The sequence below is a fragment of the Macrosteles quadrilineatus genome, unplaced genomic scaffold, assembly GCF_028750875.1.
Source record: "Macrosteles quadrilineatus isolate MER2022 unplaced genomic scaffold, UCM_ALF_1.0 Scaffold_7__1_contigs__length_78375512, whole genome shotgun sequence".
Lineage (NCBI taxonomy): Eukaryota > Metazoa > Arthropoda > Insecta > Hemiptera > Cicadellidae > Macrosteles > Macrosteles quadrilineatus.
The window spans coordinates 35,607,360-35,632,004 of record NW_026542600.1 but is presented as its reverse complement, the minus strand read 5'-3'; the positions used below and the strand labels follow the sequence as shown (position 1 = coordinate 35,632,004).

The 24,645-nt window shown below is 33.0% G+C and overlaps 2 protein-coding genes across 3 annotated transcripts in view; both read right to left on the bottom strand.

The window, feature by feature from the left end:
* Positions 1-3,696: 3,696 nt before the first annotated feature.
* LOC128998572 (uncharacterized) lies at positions 3,697-12,819 on the bottom strand. The gene is made up of 4 exons (XM_054424766.1): positions 12,694-12,819; positions 8,971-9,192; positions 7,350-7,499; positions 3,697-4,860 (listed from the first exon to the last, which is right to left on the bottom strand). Exons 1-4 carry the CDS (start codon positions 12,806-12,808, stop codon positions 3,782-3,784), a joined length of 1,566 nt encoding a protein of 521 aa, XP_054280741.1. The 5' UTR covers positions 12,809-12,819; the 3' UTR covers positions 3,697-3,781.
* A 4,523-nt stretch (positions 12,820-17,342) lies between these two features.
* LOC128999173 (glycerol-3-phosphate dehydrogenase [NAD(+)], cytoplasmic) overlaps positions 17,343-24,645 on the bottom strand; it is a 33,174-nt gene continuing 25,871 nt past the window's right edge. Inside the window, exon 9 of one of the 2 annotated variants that reach the window (XM_054425569.1) lies at positions 17,343-17,528. In XM_054425569.1, the coding sequence (XP_054281544.1) occupies positions 17,513-17,528 (16 nt within the window). In that variant the 3' untranslated portion in view covers positions 17,343-17,512. Of the gene's footprint in view, positions 17,529-19,466; positions 21,030-24,645 lie in introns of those variants that run through there. The other variant, XM_054425568.1, reaches the window with a different exon arrangement.

The following is a 24,645-nucleotide window of genomic DNA, read 5'->3' as shown; positions in this document are numbered from 1 at the left end:
AACAGTTATCTGGCTCTGTTGTGGATGCATTCTTATTAACACGATACCTTTCCCATATTTTAAAAATAGGTTCAGGTATGGCTGTTTCAACGAGAGGGAATAGCATGGCAGCATATTTCTCTTTGGTTACTCCCAATGATTCGAGAGCTCTTAGCTGTACTTCAAGCCTGTCATAAAGGCATGTGATTGACAAGTTATCAGTCTTATTTAAAACTAGAGCTAAAAGTTCCCTGACATAGTATTCAATAAGGAATTCTTCTTTTCCATATCTAGATTTAAGGAGCTCAACTGCTTTTAAATAGTTTTCTTTTGACGGAGGAAAACCTTCAATTAGTTTTTGAGCTGAGGAGCCTGGCTTCACAGATTGTAGTAAGTAATCAAACTTATCCTCATCTCCTAAACTATTATCATCATGGATTTTACTGAACTGAGACCAGAATCCTATCCAATTTTTAAGTTCACCATCAAATCTTTTAAGTTCTATTTTTGGAAGGCGCCTTTTATTGGAATAGGTTTTATTTGATTCACTACCAGGGTTAGCAACTAACTGCAGTTCTTGAATTTTCAAGCTTAATTGATGGTATTTAGTTGCATACTCATTAGTCCCTATAATTTCTGACTCAATTTCATCCTCTGTTACCTCCTCTTCACTAATTAGACTTTGCAAAACTACATCATTTAAAGAGCAAAGCTTTTCATAAGTTGTATTTAATACATTAAACCTGGCAACAATAGTTCTTAAATCTTCATTTTGGCTCAATAGGTTTTCAATAGCAATTACCTCTTTAGTAAAGACTGACCTGTAAGCTCTTCTTTGAAGTTCAGTCATTTTTATAATAAATCAAAAGTATATTACCTGTACAATGATGAATATATACTTCAAAATAATAACTCAAAACTATCTTGGCTCAGGGTCACCATTAAATGTAACAAAACTCTTAAATTAAACTGATTTTCTACAAAAATTAAAATAAACCAGTTTTAAAAAGTTACATTTTTTGTTTATTATATTTCTACAAAACAATTATAACATTATTTAGACATATGCAAATTAATAACATGTGTTTCTCAAAGTGTTGATAAAAAATAATCCAAAGGGGACTAAGTTAAAAAGTTAAACATTTCCAACAGTATGTCTTACACACTGATAAAGGGTTCAAGGGGTGAAACTTAAGTTGTTAATTGATGTCTTGGAGTTTGTCATGAAGTAGTTAAGTGTCAAATTTTTCTCCGAAGATGATCAGTTATATTTGAATGTTTTGATGGAATCTTCCCACGTATGAGCAGATGTTTTTATAAACAGAAACGTCTTTTGTATTTTGATTGTACCCAATCTTGGTCAGTATTTGTAATTTAATATATAATTCAACGAATATGTGAAGGATATTTTACCTAACCTTACTGTGTATAAAGTAAGAATAGAGAACAAACATATGACAACCCATTGGAACATTCATATACTGTAGGGTATATTAAATCAGATAAATTTGGAGTTAGCATGTTACGTTTTAAATGAGGATTGTCTAATCAATCACAGTTTAAAACCCCCTTTGAAATTGAGTATGAAATACGTCTTATTATATCACAAGATCCTATAATGTTCTAAGTTCCAAAAGGTAACTATTGTTTTGTTACTCATCATCACTGAAACGTCTACCTTTAGGCTTAAACAATTGACAATGCAACTTACCGATACATAAATAACCGTCCACTAGCTTAGAACAAAAACTGAGCTTTACTAAGACTGTTGGACATTTACTTGTCAGAATTGTTACCAAGGTAAAATACAAATGATGATCAAATAGGCGTACAATAAAACTCAGGATTTAATATTAACTTAAAAGTTAAAAATCACAACGTAAATGAAAACAGAAGTAATATTGATTGGTTTTTGTCACAATGTTTACTTAGTATTGTTACGAATAATGTTGTGTATATCATTAGTACGTATATTTATATAAATACATGCCTATCAGAAGTGGAAAATAATATAAAGTGCATAAAATATAGGTTTTTGGATTACCCTGTATTTTGATACGATGACAATTTTTAAATGTTTTCCTCATAATATAAGGTTTGGGACATGGCCTAACTTGAAGACTCAAGCTCACACCATTCTCTCGTTATGAGCGAAATGGTCGTTTAGTTCTCACAAGAATTTTGTTTATTACCATAAGAATAAATACACTCTGTTAGATATACACAGTATAAGGTCCCAACCATCAGAATCAGTCCTACCAGAAGTGATTGGTCTGATGTTTGGGAGTTTTGCCGACATTTTGGGTATTTTATGGATAATACTTCATGAAGTGCAGAAGAGAGGAGTGTGTGTGGCTCGATTTTTTTTGGCAAGTTAAGTCTGTAATTCGTGTATACTCAATGGTCTAGCTTGAAAACTCTTGTGTTCGGGAACAATTTACTATTGCTGCCAGGTATCAGTCGCTACAAAGCAACATATTATACACGACACTTATTACATTATTACTATATCTCGGTAGCTTCATAGTCCTCCATTTATGTTACTTATTTCTTTAAATTTCGAGTCTACTGTGGTAGGCAATCTCAGGACAATTCTTCTATAATATCCTATATATTGTTGAATGTTATTTATTTTGAAGATGTCCTCCTGGATTGGAATAGCTGCTAAACCATCACTTAAACAGAAAGAGAGAAACAAAACTGTACATACATATTGAAGTTATTATTTATGACAGTTTCAAGTAGTTAACGTAGATTTTTAAGGCTTGGGTGACGACCCAACGAGGATTTGGCCAATAGTATTCAACATAAGCTTATGTCGAGTTTCGTAACAAATTAAAAGTTTATTATTTCATTATAATTTAATGCCGCAAATCCGACTTTGAAAGACTGCCCCTGTTTTGAAAAAGAAGTGTTTTAAATGTATGAAGATGTTTAAAATATGGCAATTTTAGGTATTGCTCAAAATATATGACCAATAATTATATATGATAATTAATTATTGAGTACTTTACCCAGCATTAAAAACTTCCATGCTATTAAGCAAAATGTATGTTGATTAAAGCTTATTGTATTAACAAACGATTTGGTTTTCCTTTTGTCCACTATACCTATTATGTACTCCTATCCGTAGTAATGGGGAGGGAGCTGGTGTAGTGGTTAGAGCGCGGGACTTCGGTCAACTATACGCGTAGGTACAACTAGACGTAGGGACAACTAGACGTAGGTACAACCGGTCCTATCCGTACAAGCTAGGTGACACTACTTGTCGGGGGCATACATGTCTGACGTTAATCAGGTAAGTCTAGTTGTACCAACGTCTAGTTGTACCTACGTCTAGTTGTACCTACGTCTAGTTGTACCTACGTCTAGTTGTACCTACGTCTAGTTGTACCTACGTCTAGTTGTACCTACGTCTAGTTGTACCTACGTCTAGTTGTACCTACGTCTTGTACCTCTTAAAAATCTGCAGGTATAACTTGTCGGGTATGCCACCGTCTACTTGTACCTACGTCTAGTTGTACCTACGACTAGTTGTCCCTAGGTCTATGAGGTACAACTAGACGGCGGTACGAGACGCGGTCCCCTTAATTACTGTGATGATGATGATCATTAATTTCTTGAATGACTCAAAAGAGGATAGTAATAGAAGGACATAAACGGAAGCTTGAAAACACATTGAATACACCAAAAACACTTACATTCAATTTTTTTAAAATCTATTTTTTATTTTGTAGTTACTAATGATTAGTTAAACATATCTTTTAAACCAACAAATTGTTGGAGACCCCTATAAGATTGTTTAATTTATGTTTATATATTTCGGTATGGCTACAATTCCCTCTAAAATAGGTTGTACTTTTTTATCTTTTGAATTGATCTTTCCTGATTCCAATACCTCTAAACGATTTCTTTTATGGTCTTGAATATTTGATGACTTTAAACCACTTAGAGGTGAATTCGTTTTTACAATCTTGTCTGTTAGGGAGATTTCACTAGAATAGTTATCAATAGTTCTGATGCCCATTTCAGGTAACTGGGATGAATCATGGGGCCCTATCTTTATAATTGAGGGAGTGATAATAGTATTTTTGGGTCTGAGATTCTTCAATATTTCTTTTCCTGCATTAGTTTTCTTATCAATATCATCAGGTAACGTATCAATGTCAACTGTGCGTTCTCTTAGTCTTGTAAGTGATAAGAATTGTGCTGGTAATTTTATTACTGAATACCCAGATGGTTTTGCTGAATCTAAAGGACCATGCACTGGTTGGGGTTCAGAACCGGGTAATATTATTTGAGACAATGTAGGTCTTAACGGTCTCACTATTGAAAAAGATGATGGCTTAGCATCCATAACTTTACTTGTATGTTGTTTTTCAACATTTAATGTATCCTTTAATTTATCATTTATATTCAAATAGTCTTTTCCTGAAGTTCTATCAAACAGAGTTGAAATATTTTTTGAAGGAGGTTTTGTTTCATCACTTGTTCCTAATTGTTCTTCTCCACCTTCTATTATGATCTGCTTCCCATCTTTATGAAAAGCTTCTTGGACACTTCCACCCCTAAAAGTAGTATTAACTATTGTATCCTTCTCCTTAGCACCCTTATTTATGAAAAGTCCCTTTGAAGTTCCATGAAAAGGTGAAATATTTTCGGATGGGAACTCAGTTTCATCAGTAACTGTTGATATATTGTCTTCTCTACTTTCATTTTTAACAATTGTTCCTTCTTTCTGAATCTTTCTACCACTATATGGTGAAACAGGTAAGACAAATAACTGAGCTGAATCTCTATCGGGGTAGGAATTTTTGGAATCTCTGTCAAATTCTTTGGCCTGGTCAGATTCAATAGAAGGTCTTCTACGAAGAGCATCCACTGGAAACAAACAAAAACCAATACCCATGTGTCATTAGCAGGCATTAGAAAAGTAACACAAATACAAAAAATATGAATTTTTAAAATTGGTGTATAGAATCGGTGTATATAAAATCTCTATAGGTATGTACATGTTTTTTGAATTTGTTTTAGGTTACAACAATTATAGAACATGTATTTGAATCTAAAGTGAAGTAAGTATGGTTTTACCAAATTTCATTGTAATCGGATAATTTTTATTTGAGTTATCATATCAGAACAAACAAAAATCGGTCCTGGGTCTAGTCTAGGCCTTATCATGAGATTTACAGTAGTTTAATAGCTTATTCCCTATAAAGCGAATTCACTAATACTGTATTCCGCATATGGGAAATTTGTTAAAAGAAGTATTCTATTTTTCTTTATCTTTAATTCAGATATATTCATACATGTTTGTATAGAATGTTTTGAAATTTTAGATTGCAGTATAATTTTTTTTACTAGGTTCAGGCAAAGGGTTATTGGTGTTATAATCCTTTTTAGTGCAGGCCCGACTTTAGGGTGAGTAGCGCCCTGGGCTGCAAGCACCTTTGAGTTTTGTGGCCCTCCCCCAGGATAAAAAAAATGTTAAATAGCTGACTTAAAATCCTATTCGGAGGTGACTGATTAAAATGCATGTTGTTTTATACTTTTTTGGAAAATTTGGCACCCAAACAATTTGGAGCACTGGGCTCAGTCTGTTGCATTTACGAAATGGCACCTGTACTGGAGTTTTATGTGGGACTTATTTACATATTGCCATTATTTATAAAGGTTTTTGTAAGTAACCCTGACAAAAATTTGTTAAATTCTTACATTCTTACACTTGCAACAAAGTTTTGGTTGTTCATTATTAACAAATGTTTGCCGTAACAACATGATGTCTTTGCGGCAAGATATGTTCCTAATCTTTTCAAGATCGCAGGATATGATTATAATGTCTCCGTAACCATGGGGAAATGTAGAGATATTGCCATGACCACAAAGGGTGACGATGATGTCTTCGCCTCAGCGGGAGAATGTCATATTGCCACGATCATGAGAGTTGATCAGGTCTTCACGACCGGGGTGGGGAGGGGGATGATGTAGAGATATACTCGCGTTCATGGTAGGGGACGATGATGTCTTTCCGACCACAGGGGAACATAGATATTGATTTGATATCGGGTGACAATGATGATGTCTTTAAAGTTGTGGGGGTGAAAGATGGTCTCAATTTGGCCTCAATCGATGGAAAAGTTAAAACTTTTTCTGCGATAGCAATCCAGATAGGGCCCTGATCGCAGATTATTGTTGTGACAACATTATCAGAAGGGGATATAATTGACAGCAGTCTCAGAGAAGACGTATAAATAGGAGGAAAATAGCTATTTTTTTATGCCTCAGCGGCTACCTGATCTTGCACTTAACCGTTTGTGGCTATTACACCATTTCTGGTTCGGGTGAGGAGACCCTCCCTAATTCTCTTTATTAAGCATGGCTATTTCATCATTTCGAAAAATACCAAAATATCGAGACTATTTCATCATTCCAAAAATATTGTGTACCTATTAAAAAATTAATGTTTCTAATTAACAATTTGTATTAAAAGTTAACTATGTAATTTTCTTTTAATTTAGAAAACTTTAGAAATGTTATATTGTTTTTGTAATGTAGCAGGTGGCTAAGTTAAATAGGGGTGTGTGAAGGGGAAGTAGGGCTGATGCGCTGATATAGGGGTATAATTCCAGGAGGGTACAATACCAGTGTGTACAATTCCAAGCTGTAGGCCTACATCTCTCTTTTAATTTCTAAGATAATCATCTAGGTCACTGGTATCTTGCCTATTTTAAATGAATTAGATTTTGTTATAAGCCAAGTGGTCGGGCAGGAATTGTACTATGTGTGACGTCAAAATGACGGTGTTGCTCGATGGGGGGTACAATTCTGGCAACCCATTTTGTTAATTAAGCTCAATTCCATAAGATTAAAGGGAACACCCAAATTAAACAGATGTATTATATAACTGTATAACCATCAGGTAATGCATCTCACTTCCTCAAGAAATATAAATGTAAATTTTAAAATTTGCTAGTGTAGTAAAAAAGCATTTTACTTTAATGGTATTTTGCTGAAATGCCACAGAATACGTTAAATGTTTCCATCGGATTCTCAGTGGCCCATAAACATACATTGTGACCTTCCCTGAAGTATGAAAAGTTGTTACAAAGCTAAACACAAATTTTGAAACTAAAAATTCCCCTCTTTCTACTGAGAGTTTGAAACGAGTTTCAGTATTGTGTTGATATTCCTCGAGTTTCAGGAAGGGGAAATATATAACGTTTTTTGTTTGTGGTTTTGAAAAATTGTGGGTTTTTATCACTCCATAATTTTAACATTTTTATATGAAGATTAATAATTGGACGTTTTAAAGGGGTGGCATACTCCATGTAATTATAGCCTTACAAAACTAAAACATAAGATTTTTTTACCTCTTTTTTTAAACTCTGCAAGTCTCTCTTCTGTGGTCATCACTCTCAAGTCTCGCCCCAAGGTGTCCTGAAGAACACCTCGAGATCTTGCCATTGTCAGGAGACATCTTTCATTCCTAAATCCTTCCATATCCTCAACTTCACCATCATCTTCAAAATAAAAACAAAACTTTAAGAAATAGGAACATTCTAAAACAACATCTCAATCAACAGTCTTTTTTAGAGTTCTGGTGGATACTACTTAAATTGATATTACAAGCTTTCTGGCGTGGGACTGGTCTGATCGCCTATTATTTGTCATCCTGCTGATTAAAAGCATCTCCCTTAACATTTTATTTATTTATTTATTTATTTTTTTTTTCACTTTGATGATGAGAGGAAGTCTCCTTAGTAGCACACCCAAGTAGCACACATCGGTCGGCACGGTTGGGAAATGGTTGGCGGAAATTTTAACGATTTGCCAACGTTGGCAAAACGGAAACTTGTATTCGTTGGCCCTACAAAGGAAAGAATCGTTGGGCCTTCGTTGGGTTTAAGTATAAAACATTCTTAAACACATTTTAACAAATTGGTTTATTTAAAAGAACATAAACGTTATGTTATAAATAAAACCAATTTTATTTACGATCGAGGATCGACGAATGTTATTTTACGTAGTATAATATCACATCCTTTATCTGTGAAATGAGCAAAAACCAAGGGGGAGAGAGTTTAGAAAGAGGGCAGCAAAAAACTGTTGGACAGTAAAACAGTGTTACAAAAAGGTTCCTAAAATAAGTAGTTTTCACGGTCATTGAAACGCATTTGAACCTAATGATTATGTGTACAGAAAGTGATGTAACCCTAAAAATGAACTTTGATGATGTTATTAACGAATTTGCAAAAAACTAATTTTTTTAACCAGTCATTTCAAGGTGTTGAAACTGTTGACTGTTTATAGAGTTTAAATGTTTGCAATTACATCTTAAATAATAAATTAAAACAATGTTTTTAGCTCAAACATTTTCACAACTAAGCCCATTTTACTTGACCGCAGCCTTGTATATATATAAGTGTGTATGTAAGTAAAAGTCAAACTTATTTTACCTACGACCGTATAAAGTAGCCGTTTTAGTTCAGTTCTTAGAATGGAAAAGTTTCTCATAACAGCATTGTTTACTTTTATAACAGCATAGTTTTTCATAACAACATGGGTAACGGACCAATGCGGTTCAAGGATTGAGAGAGAAGAAGTAAAATGTATACTTCAAACGTCAACTAATCAGCTGTTTAGACCAATTTAATTGTTGATGAGTGGTGCAATGCAATAATGCAATTAGTGCTTGGATTAGTTGCATTGCTGTCAGTGGCATTGGGGTTATTCATTAAAATACTCGTAGTTCATCAGATGGGTAAAAAGTGTCTTTTCAACCCTCGCTCATTTTCCACCCATAGCTTTGCCTCGGTGGTGAAACAATTGAGCTAGGGATGAAATATACTATTAACTGTTTATCTATTTGTAAAAAACAGAGAATTTTTAAGGTAACCTTAAAAATATTCAAATTTATTAAATCAACAAATTGTAAATAAATTGTGAAAAACATATTAAGTAAAAACATCTTAATATCCTAAAATAGCATACCATTTTCAACCTCACATTCACATGAGCTATTGGTGTGGCTGCAGACTTTGCATAGCTTCTGGTTTTGAGCCTTTAATAAATCTTCTGGTGCTAGTTTTTGTGATCTCTTTGTAATTTGAGGTTCTGCTATGGAAACCTTGTTTATTTTGTCAAGTAACAATGAACCACTGCTCAATGAAACATCCTGTTGAGGCTGCTTAGAAGCAATAGCAAGCCCTCCAGCTGTAAAAAATATTACTATCAGTTCTTACAATTATTGTAGCCAGCATTACTATAGCGCCTAGGCAAGTTAACTTCGTAGAATGTTAAAGTTTGGTCTGGATTTTGTAAACAAAGCGCTTTTCGTTTATTGACTATGGTTGCAGCAGAAGATGAATTAATACCAGGTGCTTTTTTTTTACACAATCCAATTACAAGCACCGTGAGTTACTGTTTTAGTACAAAACCACATGTATATTGGTAACCCTGTTTTCCTTACATCATTGCTGATCCGGTGATATGCATTGTTGCATAGCTATTGGGTTTAATGTATTTTGGGAATTTATTGTACCTATTGTAAATAAAACCCAAAATGGTGTCCTCTCATAAGCTTAAAGAGTAGGTATTGTAAAAAATAAGTGAAGATAATTAATCATTGATTTTATGCTTAGAAGGTTTTTAATAGTTAAGTTTTCCCGTGTTATACCAGTGCAACAGATCAACTATTTATTGACTTGCCAAACATTTTAAGGATACTGGATCTTTAGAAAACAAATAAAAACGAACACCTACAATACATACTCTATTTGAACTTGTAAAAACACCATTATATGTTGAGTATTATTTAGAATAAATTTCCAATAACACTAAACCTTGAAGATAACTATGCAACAATGCATATATTTGGCAATGAAGTCAAGAAAACAGGGATACAAACATTTAAACTTGCTTTGTCACTAAACAGTGTCTCACAGTGCTTTTAAATTTGGGTTTCCTTAAAAAAACATCCTGAATATTGTATTTTTTAGGTTTTAACATACAAAACTTTTTTGAATAATATTATTCTTAAAATATTAAAAATTTTTCAACAGGTTAAAATTGTTTTAGTATGCAATTTTGTAATTGTTGTGTGGCTTTAAAATATGGATGGGGGAAATTTTGAAATATAAAGAAAGTTTGTGGCCTCTTTTTTTCTTGATAGGTGAACTACAACTTGAAATGGGATTCAAAAACTATTAGGTTACATCACATACCAGGTTACCAGATCCAATTGGTAAATGCTATTGGTGATTGGATGTATTTGAACTTGAGACAGAAGTCTTGCACTCTAATCACAGTCAACAAGCTGCGCCCCTCCACGTTTTAATTTTAATGAATGAAATTCTCAAATGAACAAAGGGATGTACTATTATACATCAGTACAAGTATGGCAAATCCTTAATTGCAGATGTCATTAAATAGTTGCAGATAAATTTAGATTTCAACTGGGTGTACAATATTTCATAGTCAGTGTAGGTGAAATATTGTTACATGTAGCAAGAAAACAGTTCAGTATCTTTTTTTATGATACCCAATTTTAAGTCAGCGAGAGTCGCTCCTGCCATTTTATGTAGCTGTAAGAAATATGATTTTACTATCATATTATTCATATGTATATACACACTTTTTAAATACCTAATATCCTTCAAGTGAGTTCTCATGGTCATTTTCTAGCTAAAGATATCAATTGTTTTACATGAACACAATGTTGTGTGGGTGATCTTTTACCATATGTATAAAATTATAGACCTCTATACCATACCGTAAAAATTAACCTAGTCAAATTGAACCACCAACAGAGTGCATTGAATAATACTTAACACTGTTAAACTGTTGAATACGCAAACTTCTAAACCAATCAAAACTGAAAGGACAATTTATTTTATATACAGGGTGTAAATAAAGTCCCGCACAGGTTTAATATGTTCTGAACGATAACAGATAAATAAATAATATTTGATGCATCAACATGACACCTAAATATCTACCTTTTGAAAGAACTATCAGTTTTCTGTCATATCATGGGCACCTCCTCGCAAGGAGTCAGGAGGAAATCTTAAATAGGAGCATAAGTTGATGTGTACGTCAAATTAAAGGCGTTTACTTGCAGAATACAATGCCCCAAATTTGATCTCAAGCGGACAACCGAGTAATTTATGACAGTAGTTCAAAGATTCAAATAAATGGCATATACAATAAAACTGTGAACGGCTGCCATTCCTGACTTGGTTGTCTGTTTGAGTTCGCATGTACGGCATTGTATTCTACTAGTAATCAACCTATGCTCCTATTTAAGATTTCCTTCTGACTTCCTTGTCTCCATGATATGACAGAACACTGGTAGTTCCTTCAAAAAGTAGATTTTTAGACTTTGTCTTGATGTACCAAATCTCATTGATTCATCTGTTATCATTCAGAACATATTAAACTGTGCAGGTTATCAGTTGTTAAAGCCACACAATATAAATTTGTAAAAAGAATTTCAGACAGTAGCACACTCTGTGAGTTAATTATTTAACTATTTTCAAATAAAAAAATACTATTTTAATAACTCATTATTCTATGTTTAGTAACAAATTGGCTCAGCTGGTCTATATAGATTGGATGTCTACTTCAGTATCCAGAAGTCAATGGTATGATGTTCAAATATGCTGTTACTGTTATTAGAAGTTTTAGTTTTGTGAGTTTATTTCATTTACCATTCGCACACTTGAGGTTGAGGGGGTCTGGCATCACAAACAAATTGCAGCCTACTTGAAACTTGGGCAATGTTGAAAAATTTGTATTTTTGTGGTTGCGATATTTGGTATCTTGCAATTCAAAATGTTTAGTGACGTGTTTTTTTTTTGTTTTTTTTTATAGGGATAAAACAATTAAATCATGGTTACACTGATTTCTGACAAATAAGCCAAACTGAAAGACCAAACTTTACTGATCAATACCATACCCATGCATTTACAGTACAATCATATTAATGGTAACACACAAAAATAAACTGAACAGTACCGTACTGACTTTGTGACGCCTCATTGGACTAACATCTATTTGAGTTTAAAATTGGTTACACCCGGTAAAAAAGATGTATTTATATATTTATTAACTCTGGTACAGCAGGTATACAATAATTATCCAATACTAAGCTGCTTAAGCCTTATAAAAAAAGGCTTGTCCTCAGCATTTTTTATATAATACTAATGTCTTTTCCATCCATATCTTGATCTTGTATCAGTGCTGTGAACTTTATTAACTGTACAAAAATTAATTTTCATCTTCTTAAACATTGTGTAATAATTTGAGCTTTATTTCTATAGAGCATTTCCTTCTGACTCCTTGCGGGACGTCCCTATGATATGACAGAAAATTCATAGTTCCTTAAAAAAGTAGATTTTTAGGTGTGGTGTTGATGTACCAAATCTTATTGATGTATCTGTTGTCGTTTAGAAAATATTAAGCCCGTGCGGGACTTTATATACACCCTGTATAGTTATTACTATCCACAAGTTATTGACTATTTTTGAAAGTTTTGTTTATAATGTAAATTATCTGTGTGAATCCTGTTCAGAATTGACTAAAAATTGTGAATTATGCCAATATAAATATGAATATAAATATTAAAAATAATAGTGTCTATAAAGCTAAAAAATAATGTGAAGGATTTGTATCGCAAAAAGTGTTTAAAGAATATTTAAATCAAACTAAACTTACCTAAAATGAGGAGCAAAACCAAAGCAGCTTTCTCGGCCATTAAACTGTCATTGTCTGGGTTTGTTGTCTTTCTCTGTTTTATAGATGCTAAATCAGCAGTGCTGAACCAACACATTCCTAGGTCATTCACTGAAGGTCCCATAATTGACCGTTATAATGACCCTATGTTTGTTTATGCTATATTGACCGAAAAAAAACATCATAAAAGTGGGATTTCAAATCTAAATGGAAAGGCACGAATGAATAGGATTTTTTTCAATATTATCCTAAACTATCTTAAAATTAACGTATGCTGAGATCTGTTCTCCAGTGAATGAATGAACCATCGGAACCATGAGATTATGGAGTAAAAATTGGTTTTTCTCATTTTTTACCCTCAAAACATAAAATTGTCCTATTTCGCTCTAAACCATTTTGAAGATCTCAAAAACCCAAATAATTTAGTATGTTGAAGTGTTTTTGCACGGTTATTGGTTGAGGAGAAATTTAAAAAAAATATTGTAAATTAAAAATTTCTATGTCATTCTTAAGGAGAATAATTAAACTGTTGTAGTTTGTTGTTTTTGGATATATTTTGATCAAACTTGGCAAATTTATTTATTTTATACTAAGCTATCAATATTTTATTAAAAAACACACTTTATTACCCTCCCTGTAGCAGCAAATCTAGGTACTCGGTACTCATTAAACCTAATGAGTAACAAAGGATCAAACCAATAGAATTAACAGAATAAATAACTGTCATCAACCATCTACAGTCTTAACAAGCAATAAATACCAGGAATCCAATTCTGTTTACACTGAAGAAATCTCAAAAGAAGCTAAAAACCAAGACCCAACTTCAACTAATCTTAAATCAAACATTCCGAGGAAAAGGCTTGTAATTTTTGCTGATAGTCATGGGAAAAATTTAAGGTCTTTAATAGAACCAAGAACAAATGTCAATGTTTGTTCATATGTAAGGCCTGGGGCAAAGTTTGATAGAGTCACAGACGAAATAAAAAGTTTAAGCAAAGATTTGGGTAAAGAGGATTACCTTTTAGTACTAGCAGGAACTAACAACATAGAAACCACCGGAATAAAACGATTCACTGAAGATGTAAAAAAACTTATTAAAAAACTCAAAGCACACAAATCTAATTAATGCAACCATACCAATGAGGCACGACAATCCTAACCTAGACTATAAAATATCCAGAGTAAATACTGCAATCGAGGATATAGTTAAAGAGCAGGAAGATATAACTTTACTCTCCTTGCACTTGCTACCATGTCATCCGTTTACAAGACATGGCCTGCATTTTAACAAGAGAGGAAAAGTCACCATAGCTAAGACGGTTGGTTACCAGATGATACTGAAGGGTAATACTGCTAAGAATAAATCAGAGATCACACTTAATGATTGCCTTCAGACTATAAATATTGTCGAGGGAAATATGGACGCCATGCTCAAGAAGTGGAGGAATAAGCAGTCTCTAGCCCATTCAATATCTGCGGACTTTGAAGACTCTAAACACATGTCAGCAAGTGTGGCAGTGGTGTCAAGAACAACATTGGAAGTCCTAAAAACGTTGATTTGATTTGCAGTAATTTAACATGCCAACAGGTACAAAATGGTGCTTTGGTGTATAGTATTGTTGCCAAAGCTAAATATCACAAAAAACCAACACAAGAAAACTATGACAAGGCTTTTGATCAACTCATCATCGACTTTCAAAACAGAGGCTTAAAAACTTTGATCTGTTCCCCAATGGGGTGCGTTAGAGAATAGACTCTATACAGCCTGAGCACTTTATTAATAAGATTATTAGTTTTCAATCTGTCACTGGCGCCACAGTCTACATAGTTTTAGATGAAAAAGAAACCAAAAGAATGTAAAAGATAAGCGGTGGTATTCATAAAAAGCTAACAGAACTTCTCACAAACAATAGTAGACACTATAAATCCCTACAAGAAAAATCTCCAGCCCTACATACCATTGAACCACCAAGGAACACATCTGTTACGCCTACACCTAAGAGTTTCACAAGACATGCTACAGACACCATTGCTCCAACACCATCACCTACCAATGCCTCTCTGGAGACTACAGAGACCAATATTCATACTCCAATCTCGATGTTGTCTGGACCATTCACGCTAGTGCAGAGTGGCAGTGAAGGATCTTACCCGGCTCAGCAGCAACTCCAGTTCAACGTGACAGGCGAAAAAGCCTCTGAAAGTGTCCAGTGTGTCTCAAGTGAAATGCTAAAGCAGAGTAATTGTGCCAAGGATGTGAGTAATATAAGAGATCTAGATAAGCTAACTGATAGTCATTTCCAAGATGTGTAGTGCTTATCTCATAGTACCAATGCATCATTTGTTTCTGTAGATCCAAGTAGGCCTATTTATAGTGTTTAGCCTTAATAAGACTGCCAAGCTAAAACTACTAAAAAACCCATCAATTGTAAATGTGGATACTTCTTTCTTGTTTCTATTTATTGTTTGTGGATATTTATCCAGGGCTTAAAAAATCAAATATAAATTTTAGTCATTTTTACTCAGTAAAAATATTTCTGCTATCGGTCTAAGTGAACATTGGTTAAGAACAGAAGGAAGAAGTTGCCTTGGCATATCCTGATGGCTTCTGTTGTAGTAGTACTTTCTGCAGAACTGATCATATAAAGGGGGGGGGGGCTCTTTAATTTTAACTAATAACTTTTTACAGGTTAAAATGTGTGATTTGGACCAGTTTTGTTCTGAAATTAGTTTAGAAGCAGCAGCGGTCTTTATCGAGGATTTAAAAACTAATTTTTGTTTCAGTCTACCACTCGCATTCGAGCAACCCTGTGGTTTTTCTTGAAAATTTTGATAAATTATTAACTCATCTTTCTCGTTGGACTAATTATGTTTCAATTATAGGAGGAGATTTTAATAAAAATTTTGACTTGACACAGAACAACTACCTCTCTAAATAATTTCTTAATATACTCCGCTAGCACAATTTTCACTTCCAAAATCACTACCCCACTCTAGGCAACAATTGTCTGGACAACTTATTAACAAACTGTAATAAAAATGCAAACATAAGCTGTAAAGTTTTTTAATTTTCCTTTCTCCCACCACAATGGTCTTCTATTAAATATAACTTTGAATTTGGAAAAAAATTGTGTTAATCAATATGCTGCTTTGAACCCCTTTTCTAAAGTAATTTTGCCAAAAGATCCGGTGGGTGTGTTAGTGGATAAGCTTGGTACTTATGATTGGACAAATGTGCTTAATTGTATAAATCCAAAAGCAGAAAATATTTTTTAAATGTTTTTTAAAGTTTTAAAAGATAACATATTTATTTTTCTAAAGCAGTGAAAATTCAGACTGAAACTTAAAAAAAAATAAAAGTAATGCTTGGTATACTAGTGAGTTAAGAGTTATGAAAGAAAGATTAATTTTTCTGGATAAAATAGTAAAAAATAGTCAAAGTGTTTCAAATGAAACAAAACAAGCATATAATGGGTTAAGAAATCAAAATAAGCATTCAATTAAGAAGGCAAAAATATATATAACACAAATCTCATAGAAAAATAATAACAAATATAAAACTTCTTGGCAAGTCCTTAAAACCAGTGGTAATTCTTTAATCAAAACAAAAAAAACATAATATCTCCTGATATTTTCAATACTTTTTTATTGAATCCATTGAAAACATAAAAATGAAAATTGTTAGTAATGCTTACAGTTCAAAAGATTTAGTTAATAAGTCTTCCATTACTCCTGTGCCTTTTTTTCTGGAATTTCCACCTAATGATCTAATAAAAGCCACAAAAAAACTCTAGCAGTAATGGTATCTTATGTCTAATAGTTTGCTTAAACAGATAATTGGTAATCTAGCTGAACCTCTATCTTACTGCTTTAATCTCTGTCTCCTTGAAGGCGTCTTTCCAGATGAATTAAAGGTCACCAGAGTCTGTCCCATTTTTAAAAAAGGTAAAAAAGACATTCCATAAGGTTATCGCCCAATATCAATCATTCCTATAGTATCAAAATTGTTTGAAATCATGGTTTTTGATCAGCTGAATTCTTTTTTGTATGATACAGAGTCAAATAAATAAATGCTAATCACTGTTGGAATTTGTATCTGAATGAACAGGGGTTACAGTGTTACTGTTAATTATAAATGTAATGTGACCTTTCATGTTTCACTTCTTCTTTTTTAATGTACAGTATTTACATATAGAAAAAAGTTGTTGAGGCCAAAGAGAAACCGTTAAGCGGTCAAAAGTATATTTCTTACTTCAAACATCTCATGAAAATATAGGGCTAGGCATATCCTATTTCATAAATGTATTGCCTAAATTAATTTGCTGTGGAAATGAATAATACAAAATTAAATGTACGAAATAAATTTTGATCACAATTTATATTCATCTTGTGTTCACAGTGTGTTGCGGGTTAACAGTATTAGTGTAAATATATGTTTTCAAGTAATATCTTTATTTACTTTCTACAGACATCTATGTATCAAAGTACATAAAACAACCACAGGCAAATCATAACTTTTGTTGTTTAGTCTATTTTGTAAGCTGTTTGGCATTATTTATCACTGCAGATACATGTTTGCGTGTTTAATATAGGACACACATATTAAAAGGTTCTTTGGACAAAATAAAATGTTATTCTAATCAGTATTCTGTTTATTTACAAATACAATGTATTGAGGCTACTAAAGCTGAACACAGTTCTTGGTTTTGAGCCACGAGTGAGGAGAAAGCTCCTGTGAGTTGAGTTACTATTATGAAGTACACCAATAATTTTCTGTTGACTGTGGTTTGAGATCTCAGAATCAACCCATTTTCACCCTGAAAAAAGTAACCGATCTAATATTAGTGTGGCATATCAAACAATATGTTCAACACATCAATAATACAATTGTTGGAAAGGTAGCTCACTTAAAAAGATCAAGTGATAAAAAGTAAAAACATTTTAAAATTTTATCATGAATTAAACATTGGTTATTATTCTTATGGAGAATAAGTAAACTGTTATAGATTGCTTATTTATGGATATATTTTGATCAATAGTTGCCAATTTATAAATTTTTTACCAAGCTGACAATATTTTACTAAAAACAAACTTTATTATTCTCTCTGTAGCAGCAGACGTTGGTACTAGTGAAACCCAATATTATTTAAATAGTTTCAAGTACTACAAATCAAATCAGGCAAATGTAAATTCACTTAGTCTGCAGGTTTGCTGCGGCGGGGGTATTTAGTCTAGCCAGGGGCACAGTCTGCACATACTGTAGGCGAGACTTAAGTCCTCTGAGCGCTGGCCTATTCTAAAAATGCAGGCGCTTACTACTCGATGGCTAGGCACGGCGGGTTACTCATGTTCCACGTGGCAGCCAGGGCTCACATCCACTGCGTTAAAACCAAAAGAGCACCTGCAAATACCGCGCGGCAACATACAAACACTGCTGCATATTACTCTGGCTCAGAGGACTTCTTAACTCTCGCCTACAGTACTGGTGGGAGTCTACTGTTTACAATTTGTATTAATAGGACTCAGGAAAAAAGCTACTATACTATACAGGTTGTGTTTGAATTGTCCCCCCCCTTCCAACTTTTTTCTACATTTTTAAAATATCAATCCCAGACCACTTCCAAACATTGTTGGGTAGTAAGTACCGGTACTCCATTTTGACAAGGTAGTAATTTCCAGCCGCCACCTTGGATTCGCTATAGGCTATTGGATTCAAAATATTTTTTTCAAATGTAAAGGTGGGGTTGTAACCCATTTTATTTTTAGCCCATTTTAACATTTTGCATTTACAAACTAAGACCATGATCTCAAAATTAATAGTGCTAGATAAAGATAAGTATACACCACCAGTCATTGTCGACCTATTTTCACGGGGCGCCGAAATCGTACCCACTTGGAACTGTACCCCCCACCGATCGTTGACGTAATTTTTACGTCACCCCTGTTTTACTATATGGGTGTGAAACATGGAAAATATGGACAGTGTCATGGCCATTGCATGTATTTGTAAACCGCTGTCTTAAAAGAGAGGGAACAAGTTGGGAAGGGGTGAAGAGAGTCGCTACTGACAGGGACCAGTGGAGAATATTAGTTGAAGCCCTATGCTCCAGTGGGAGTTAATGGAATAAGGTGAAGTAAGTAGATCAATAGCCTATGGCGGCTGGAAATGACCACCTCGTCAAAATGAAGTAGCCTACTTACTACCCAACAATGTTTGGAAGTGGTCTGGGATTGATATTTGTAAAAATGTAGAAACAAGTTGGAGGGGAACAATGAAAACTCACCCTGTATAAATGAAAACCTAAGAGAGTTCTCATATAATATTAACCCTTGAAGGTGGCCCAAGCATAAACACAAAAGCATAGAATAATAAAAGCTTAAGTAAGTCAACTAATGATAACTAATAATGAATTGAGACAAGATGATATGGTTACTTACATGATCACAGGACTCCAGAAAACGAGACAAAGAAAGACAATCACTTTTATCTAGAAACTACATACTTTAAATACAAACACAGACAGTTATCAACTTATGAATAACACAGTGGACATTCCTAATACATGACAGTAATTTAATCCTAAACAATTCACATGTCCCATAGTCACAGATTAATTAAATATGCAATTGCAATTAACTTAAATAGTATTAATTGTTATCAATCCTTATGGGATAGAATTTGTTTAATTTTTTTATGTCAACTTCCCAATTAAACCTAAGGGTGTCAACTAACCTTAAAATAAAAGCACACTTGGTCACAAAATAGTTTTTTTATTGGAATTTCTACTATTTAATGTTGCAATATTACAAAAACAGTCTAAAAGATTTGGATGTTGTCACTGGTTGCAATTTGAAGAGTTATTCAGTTCTTATTGATCTTATTACAGAAATGTATTCTGCGATTGTAATTAAAATAAATCGGTTAAACTAAAGACACTTAATTTATGTCAATTGTCTTAATTGGATACTAAATGAATATTAAGAATTGCTTTACTTTCATAATAAAGGAGGACATTATTGGTCGCTGGAGAAAATATGAAATTGATCCAAACCAAGTCTGGTCAAAAATTTATTGAATGTAACCTTTTGATAATTATATATTTTTTGTCGTCCGAGTTTCAAGAACTTGAATCATATTAGATTTATCTTTGTTGTTGTTGCCTGAGGTCTTGTAGGTAAGATGTTGTGTTGTCCAATAAACCCGACCGCGATACTAGTGAACGTAAGTGTATAAATATTTTTTGTAAATATATTCTATAGTGCTAGTGATAAGGAGATTACTGAAGATGCCACACAAGGTGGAGGAATGCATATGGTGACACAAACACCTTACCTACAAGAGCTCAGGCAACAACAACAACAACAACAACAACAAAGATAAATCTTTTAATAATTGGCACCCCTAAAATTCAGTAGATTGAATAATCAAATTTATTCATGTTGATCTTATTTCCGTCCATCATTTTCTGTTAATGGAAACATTTTATTTAAATATTATTATTCATATGCAGAGTTGTTTATTAATGGATAGAAAAAAAAAATTAATATGAAAATGAATGTTAAATGGAGTTAGTAAATAAAATTATTTTAGTTAAAAACAAATAACAGTTATTCAAAAAGAGGTTGTTAGCAAGTTTCAAATGAGATATATTTAAAGTATGCGACTGTAAAACATTTAAAATTGACAAGACTTACTTTCTGAGTTTGAAACTTTTTTTAACACCATGAAACTATAACAGCAAATGAACTGACACCAAGCAACAGTATAGTTTCACTATGCAAGAGAGTCAAATGTAAAAAAGTTAGTGCAAAGGGTAAAACTCTCACTTTTTAAGATATTATGATGATAATTTCATGATGCATTTTGTTCTTTGTATTTGCATGTTTAGTTTATGACAGAGAACCACGACTGATTCTGAGACTAATGGTAAGCTAATAAGTGTTTAACTACTTTTTTTAGACATTTACGTTTTAAAATAATATTCGGTAACAGTAATGGTAATATTAGTATCTATAAAATAGTTCATATTAAAAATAAATAAGATATGATGTGATACAAATAAAATAATCACTCACAACTTTCAAATAAAATTATAGGGCTTTTATAATCTTACGTAATATAGTCTACTTTTATCAAAAAGTTTTAACAATGATTAATATAGATTAATAAAACTTATATTCACCAACAAAATTTACATATTCAGTCATACTTCTAATATGATATATAAAATGGATGGCACAACATGTATGGGTTAGGTACTATGGCTTGTTACAATTTTGTTTTCAACATGGCAGCTTCTGTTTCTTCATCAAAGTCCCTGAAAGAACGCATGTAGAGAAATGAAAATTCATCAGTTTATTTCCAATAGTGCAAGAATCAGACAACCGCCACCGCTAATTAGAAACCTTGCATTTAGACCATGCTCAAGGAACATGAGCGTTTTAAGTGTTTTTTGATCACCAAAATGTTCATGCTCATAGGAATGATTCTTATTTTTTTACCTAACAATTTCTTGAGTTGGGTTTCATTTGGCTGAATTATGTGTTTATTTGTCGGTTATTATCATTAATGCCCATTTCTAGCTTTTGAGAAGCGGTAGTACATTCGAGTTTACCACTTATTTTTTATATCTAAAGTTCATAGTCGACTACTTCCAATGTAATAATTTCAATGAAAAATTAAGTATTTAGCTAACAAATCACTGCCTTTGTTTTCAAGTCTAAACCAATAAGCCTATAAGTGGCACTGTGAGGCAGTTTTTGGAGAGAAACTTACAGCCTGAGACTGTAAGCTAAACTACAAAATCAGGGACAAAACAAAACTCAACAAGCACCTCTGAATGCTACAACGCCAAGTTCCAATCAAATTCAAAAACTTGTTTGCAGTTTTTTCTCAAAATAAAAATAGTAATTTTTTCTCGTTTTTAGAACACTTTTAATATGAAAATGCATTGTAATTTTGATAATAATATTTTATTGTATACAATGAGGTCCATTTCTAATTTGGGTAGTGACATAGGCTAGATGATTGTGGGCCAAATTAATTTTGAATTTACACCTACACACACTTTAACACATAAATAAAAGTAAGATTTTTGAATGGGCAATATCAGGAAACCGAGGAACTATCTATATATAGCAGGACATAGCAAACATTGTACTTAGCCCAATAATAGGATATTTTAGTGAAAGCTGTAAAGGGTCATATATTAATGTGAGGTAATATTTCACGGTCATCCTGAATACGTTGATTTGTTTCACGAAAAGTTTTCAACCTTGAGGCCAGAGGCGGTAGGAGAGAATCGCTCAAGAAGTGCCCCAGGCAGTCAGTCTTTCTTCGGCCACCGAACACACGCTACATGATCCACAACGAAACAATATCTGGCAATAGCCTATATTGAAAATCACAAAACTATCTGAACACCGGTAAGAGAAGAGCAACACACAACACTCAATTTCACTACCGGTTAATAAAATGTTACGTTTGTTTGATGTATTTTAAGTTATATTTCGCCGATCACGCATGTTCAAGGCACGATTCTGCACGCACGAGAAAGTGTAGATTCTGTCTTACGCGAGGCTATGGTGGCTACCAACACCAACCAAGTATTATAAACGTTTTAATTATTTCATTAATGTTGTAGACACTACATTGCGTTAATCGACAACCATACTAATTCAAAGTTTGAACGGCAATTAATTACAAACGACTCTGGTGATTGACCGAGCTAATATTAGGACACATTTTACTTTGGTGTTAATCAAGTACAACAAACTATTCACGTTTTATAAGCCTCGTAACAATCATTCCATTATATTCTTATTCGCGTGGTATTTTAATTCTAAAATCGATTTCAACACATATTTCGAGTGGCTGTGATGATCACTTGTTGAAAGTAAGCTAATATAGTTATTAGTATTGTTGTAATTATAATCTGAGTCTGAGCCAATAAACTCAAAACGATAATTAAATTACGAACACTTTAGAATCCTGGACTATCTCATTGTAGGCAAATCTATCTGGACAAATTTTAAGGTACGGATAATTTTGGTTAAGACATTACTTACACGTATTTCTGTAGACGACGTCAATATTATTTGTTGTGTCCCCAAACCAAATTTTACGTCTCCATTTTAACCCAATACAAAATTGCAACCATTTTAAAACTATGCCAACTATGGGTAAAGTGCAGGTTTACTCTTAGGGCATTTCAAGTAAAAGTAAACTTAGTGCACCATGAAAGGACATACAAATCTATTTTCTTGCCAGCAACACAGTTTGTCTGAATGTCCAGAAATGCCTACTTTAACTGTTGAACTTTGTCCTCCCAGAACCAGAACCAATCAAACGTTTCAAATAACAGATGTACCAATCAAATGTTTCAAATAACAGATGTAGTTAAGAGCTAGATTGAGATCAAGAGTTTGCACCAAACAATATTGTTTACATTTTTGTCTAGCTTAAAAATGTCACTGGCTAAATTTTACATCAGAACTCAAAGTAAATGCCTTAGTTGTAAGATGACGTAGGATTTTACCACAGATATTTGTTCCGAGGATTTGTATTTATTTACCACCACCAGAGCCTTTTTATTAGCCAGATTAATTATTAGGATTGCAAATTTGATATTTTATTATTGTACTCGTAAATCAGTGATTTAAATTAATTTAATTCAAATACCCCATCGTTTTAATATTTTTGTTGGACAGCTTGTTAGCACAAAACTCTTCTTTACAAACAAAAATCAGAAAAATCAAGCAACAAATCACACCATTTTCAATTAAAGACATTTCTCATTATTAAACAGGACAAGACATTTAGAAAGAGAGAAGATTGAAACTATACCATTTTTGAAGAATAAAGAAAAAGATCATTATCATCAATCATCAATCATTAAGATGGGGACGCCACTTAGGTGCGTATTTTAACCCAAATATGAGTGAAGGATGAGTGTAGAATGGTGTGAGATGATCTGTGTAGCTTTGTTACTGACTAAGATCAGTTGTTTCATTAGCCAGGATCATTTATTTAAAGCCCAATGATCAGGAACAGCTGGGTCCTGTTTCGAACCATCAAAAAGCTACTGACTTTTCTCAGGATCGAACTGGCGACCTTTTGATTAGTAGGCGAGCACTATAACCACTCAGCTACCCAGCCATGTATTGTTTTATAATAGTATAACAGCAGGAAAGAGTGAATACAATTGTAATGTACTTAAAGCAAAAGCAGATTCCAGGGTTAAGCTATTTCATAGCAGACAGAATGCAGAGGCAAAATAACAAATAAAAGTAATAATAATAGGCCTACATGTTGACCAAAACATCAAAAGTTGGTATATAAAATGTATACTGTGGCATATTATTAGAAAAGTTAATGTGTTAAAACAACAAACACTTGATATATGAATACAAATTTATGAAGGAAAAAAGATGTTCTACAAATCTAGCAACAAAAAATCTACGAATGAAACCATTTTAAACTGTGTTAAGAAAGGTTTATGAAGTAAACTCACAAGGCACAATCACTCACAAATAAGATTATATTATAGAATTTTACTTTTTAGCAGGATTTTAGGATGTTTGGAATAAAGATGTAGAAGAAAAAATCTAACTTTCACCATCAACAACAGTCATATAATATTTGCATAACAAATTCTTAGTAACAATATTTACAGCCAATAAAGTATTGACAAATGCATAAAACTAATAAGCTACTACATGCTCATTTAAAATAACAATAATAAATCTTTACTATAACAACAAAACAAGATTAAAATTTGATGGTATAAATATTATATATTTTAATAAAATAATAGATTCGGTATAAATGTCATTTTGACAAGATTGGTGAAACTGCACACAAATCAGTATAAAATGTTGGACCGCAATAGAAATAACAATTTAAAAAATGGTTTTCCTAACAAACATCTAATG

Bases quoted from the DNA above. Each gene is read 5' to 3' on its own strand.
- LOC128998572 (XM_054424766.1), bottom strand. From the start codon at position 12,808: ATGTGTTGGTTCAGCACTGCTGATTTAGCATCTATAAAACAGAGAAAG. The intron at 7,500-8,970 runs GTATGCTATTTT...TTTATTTTGAAG, and splicing joins TGAATGTGAGGTTGAAAATG to ATGATGGTGAAGTTGAGGAT. The intron at 4,861-7,349 runs GTAAAAAAATCT...GTTTGTTTCCAG, and splicing joins TGCAGAGTTTAAAAAAAGAG to TGGATGCTCTTCGTAGAAGA.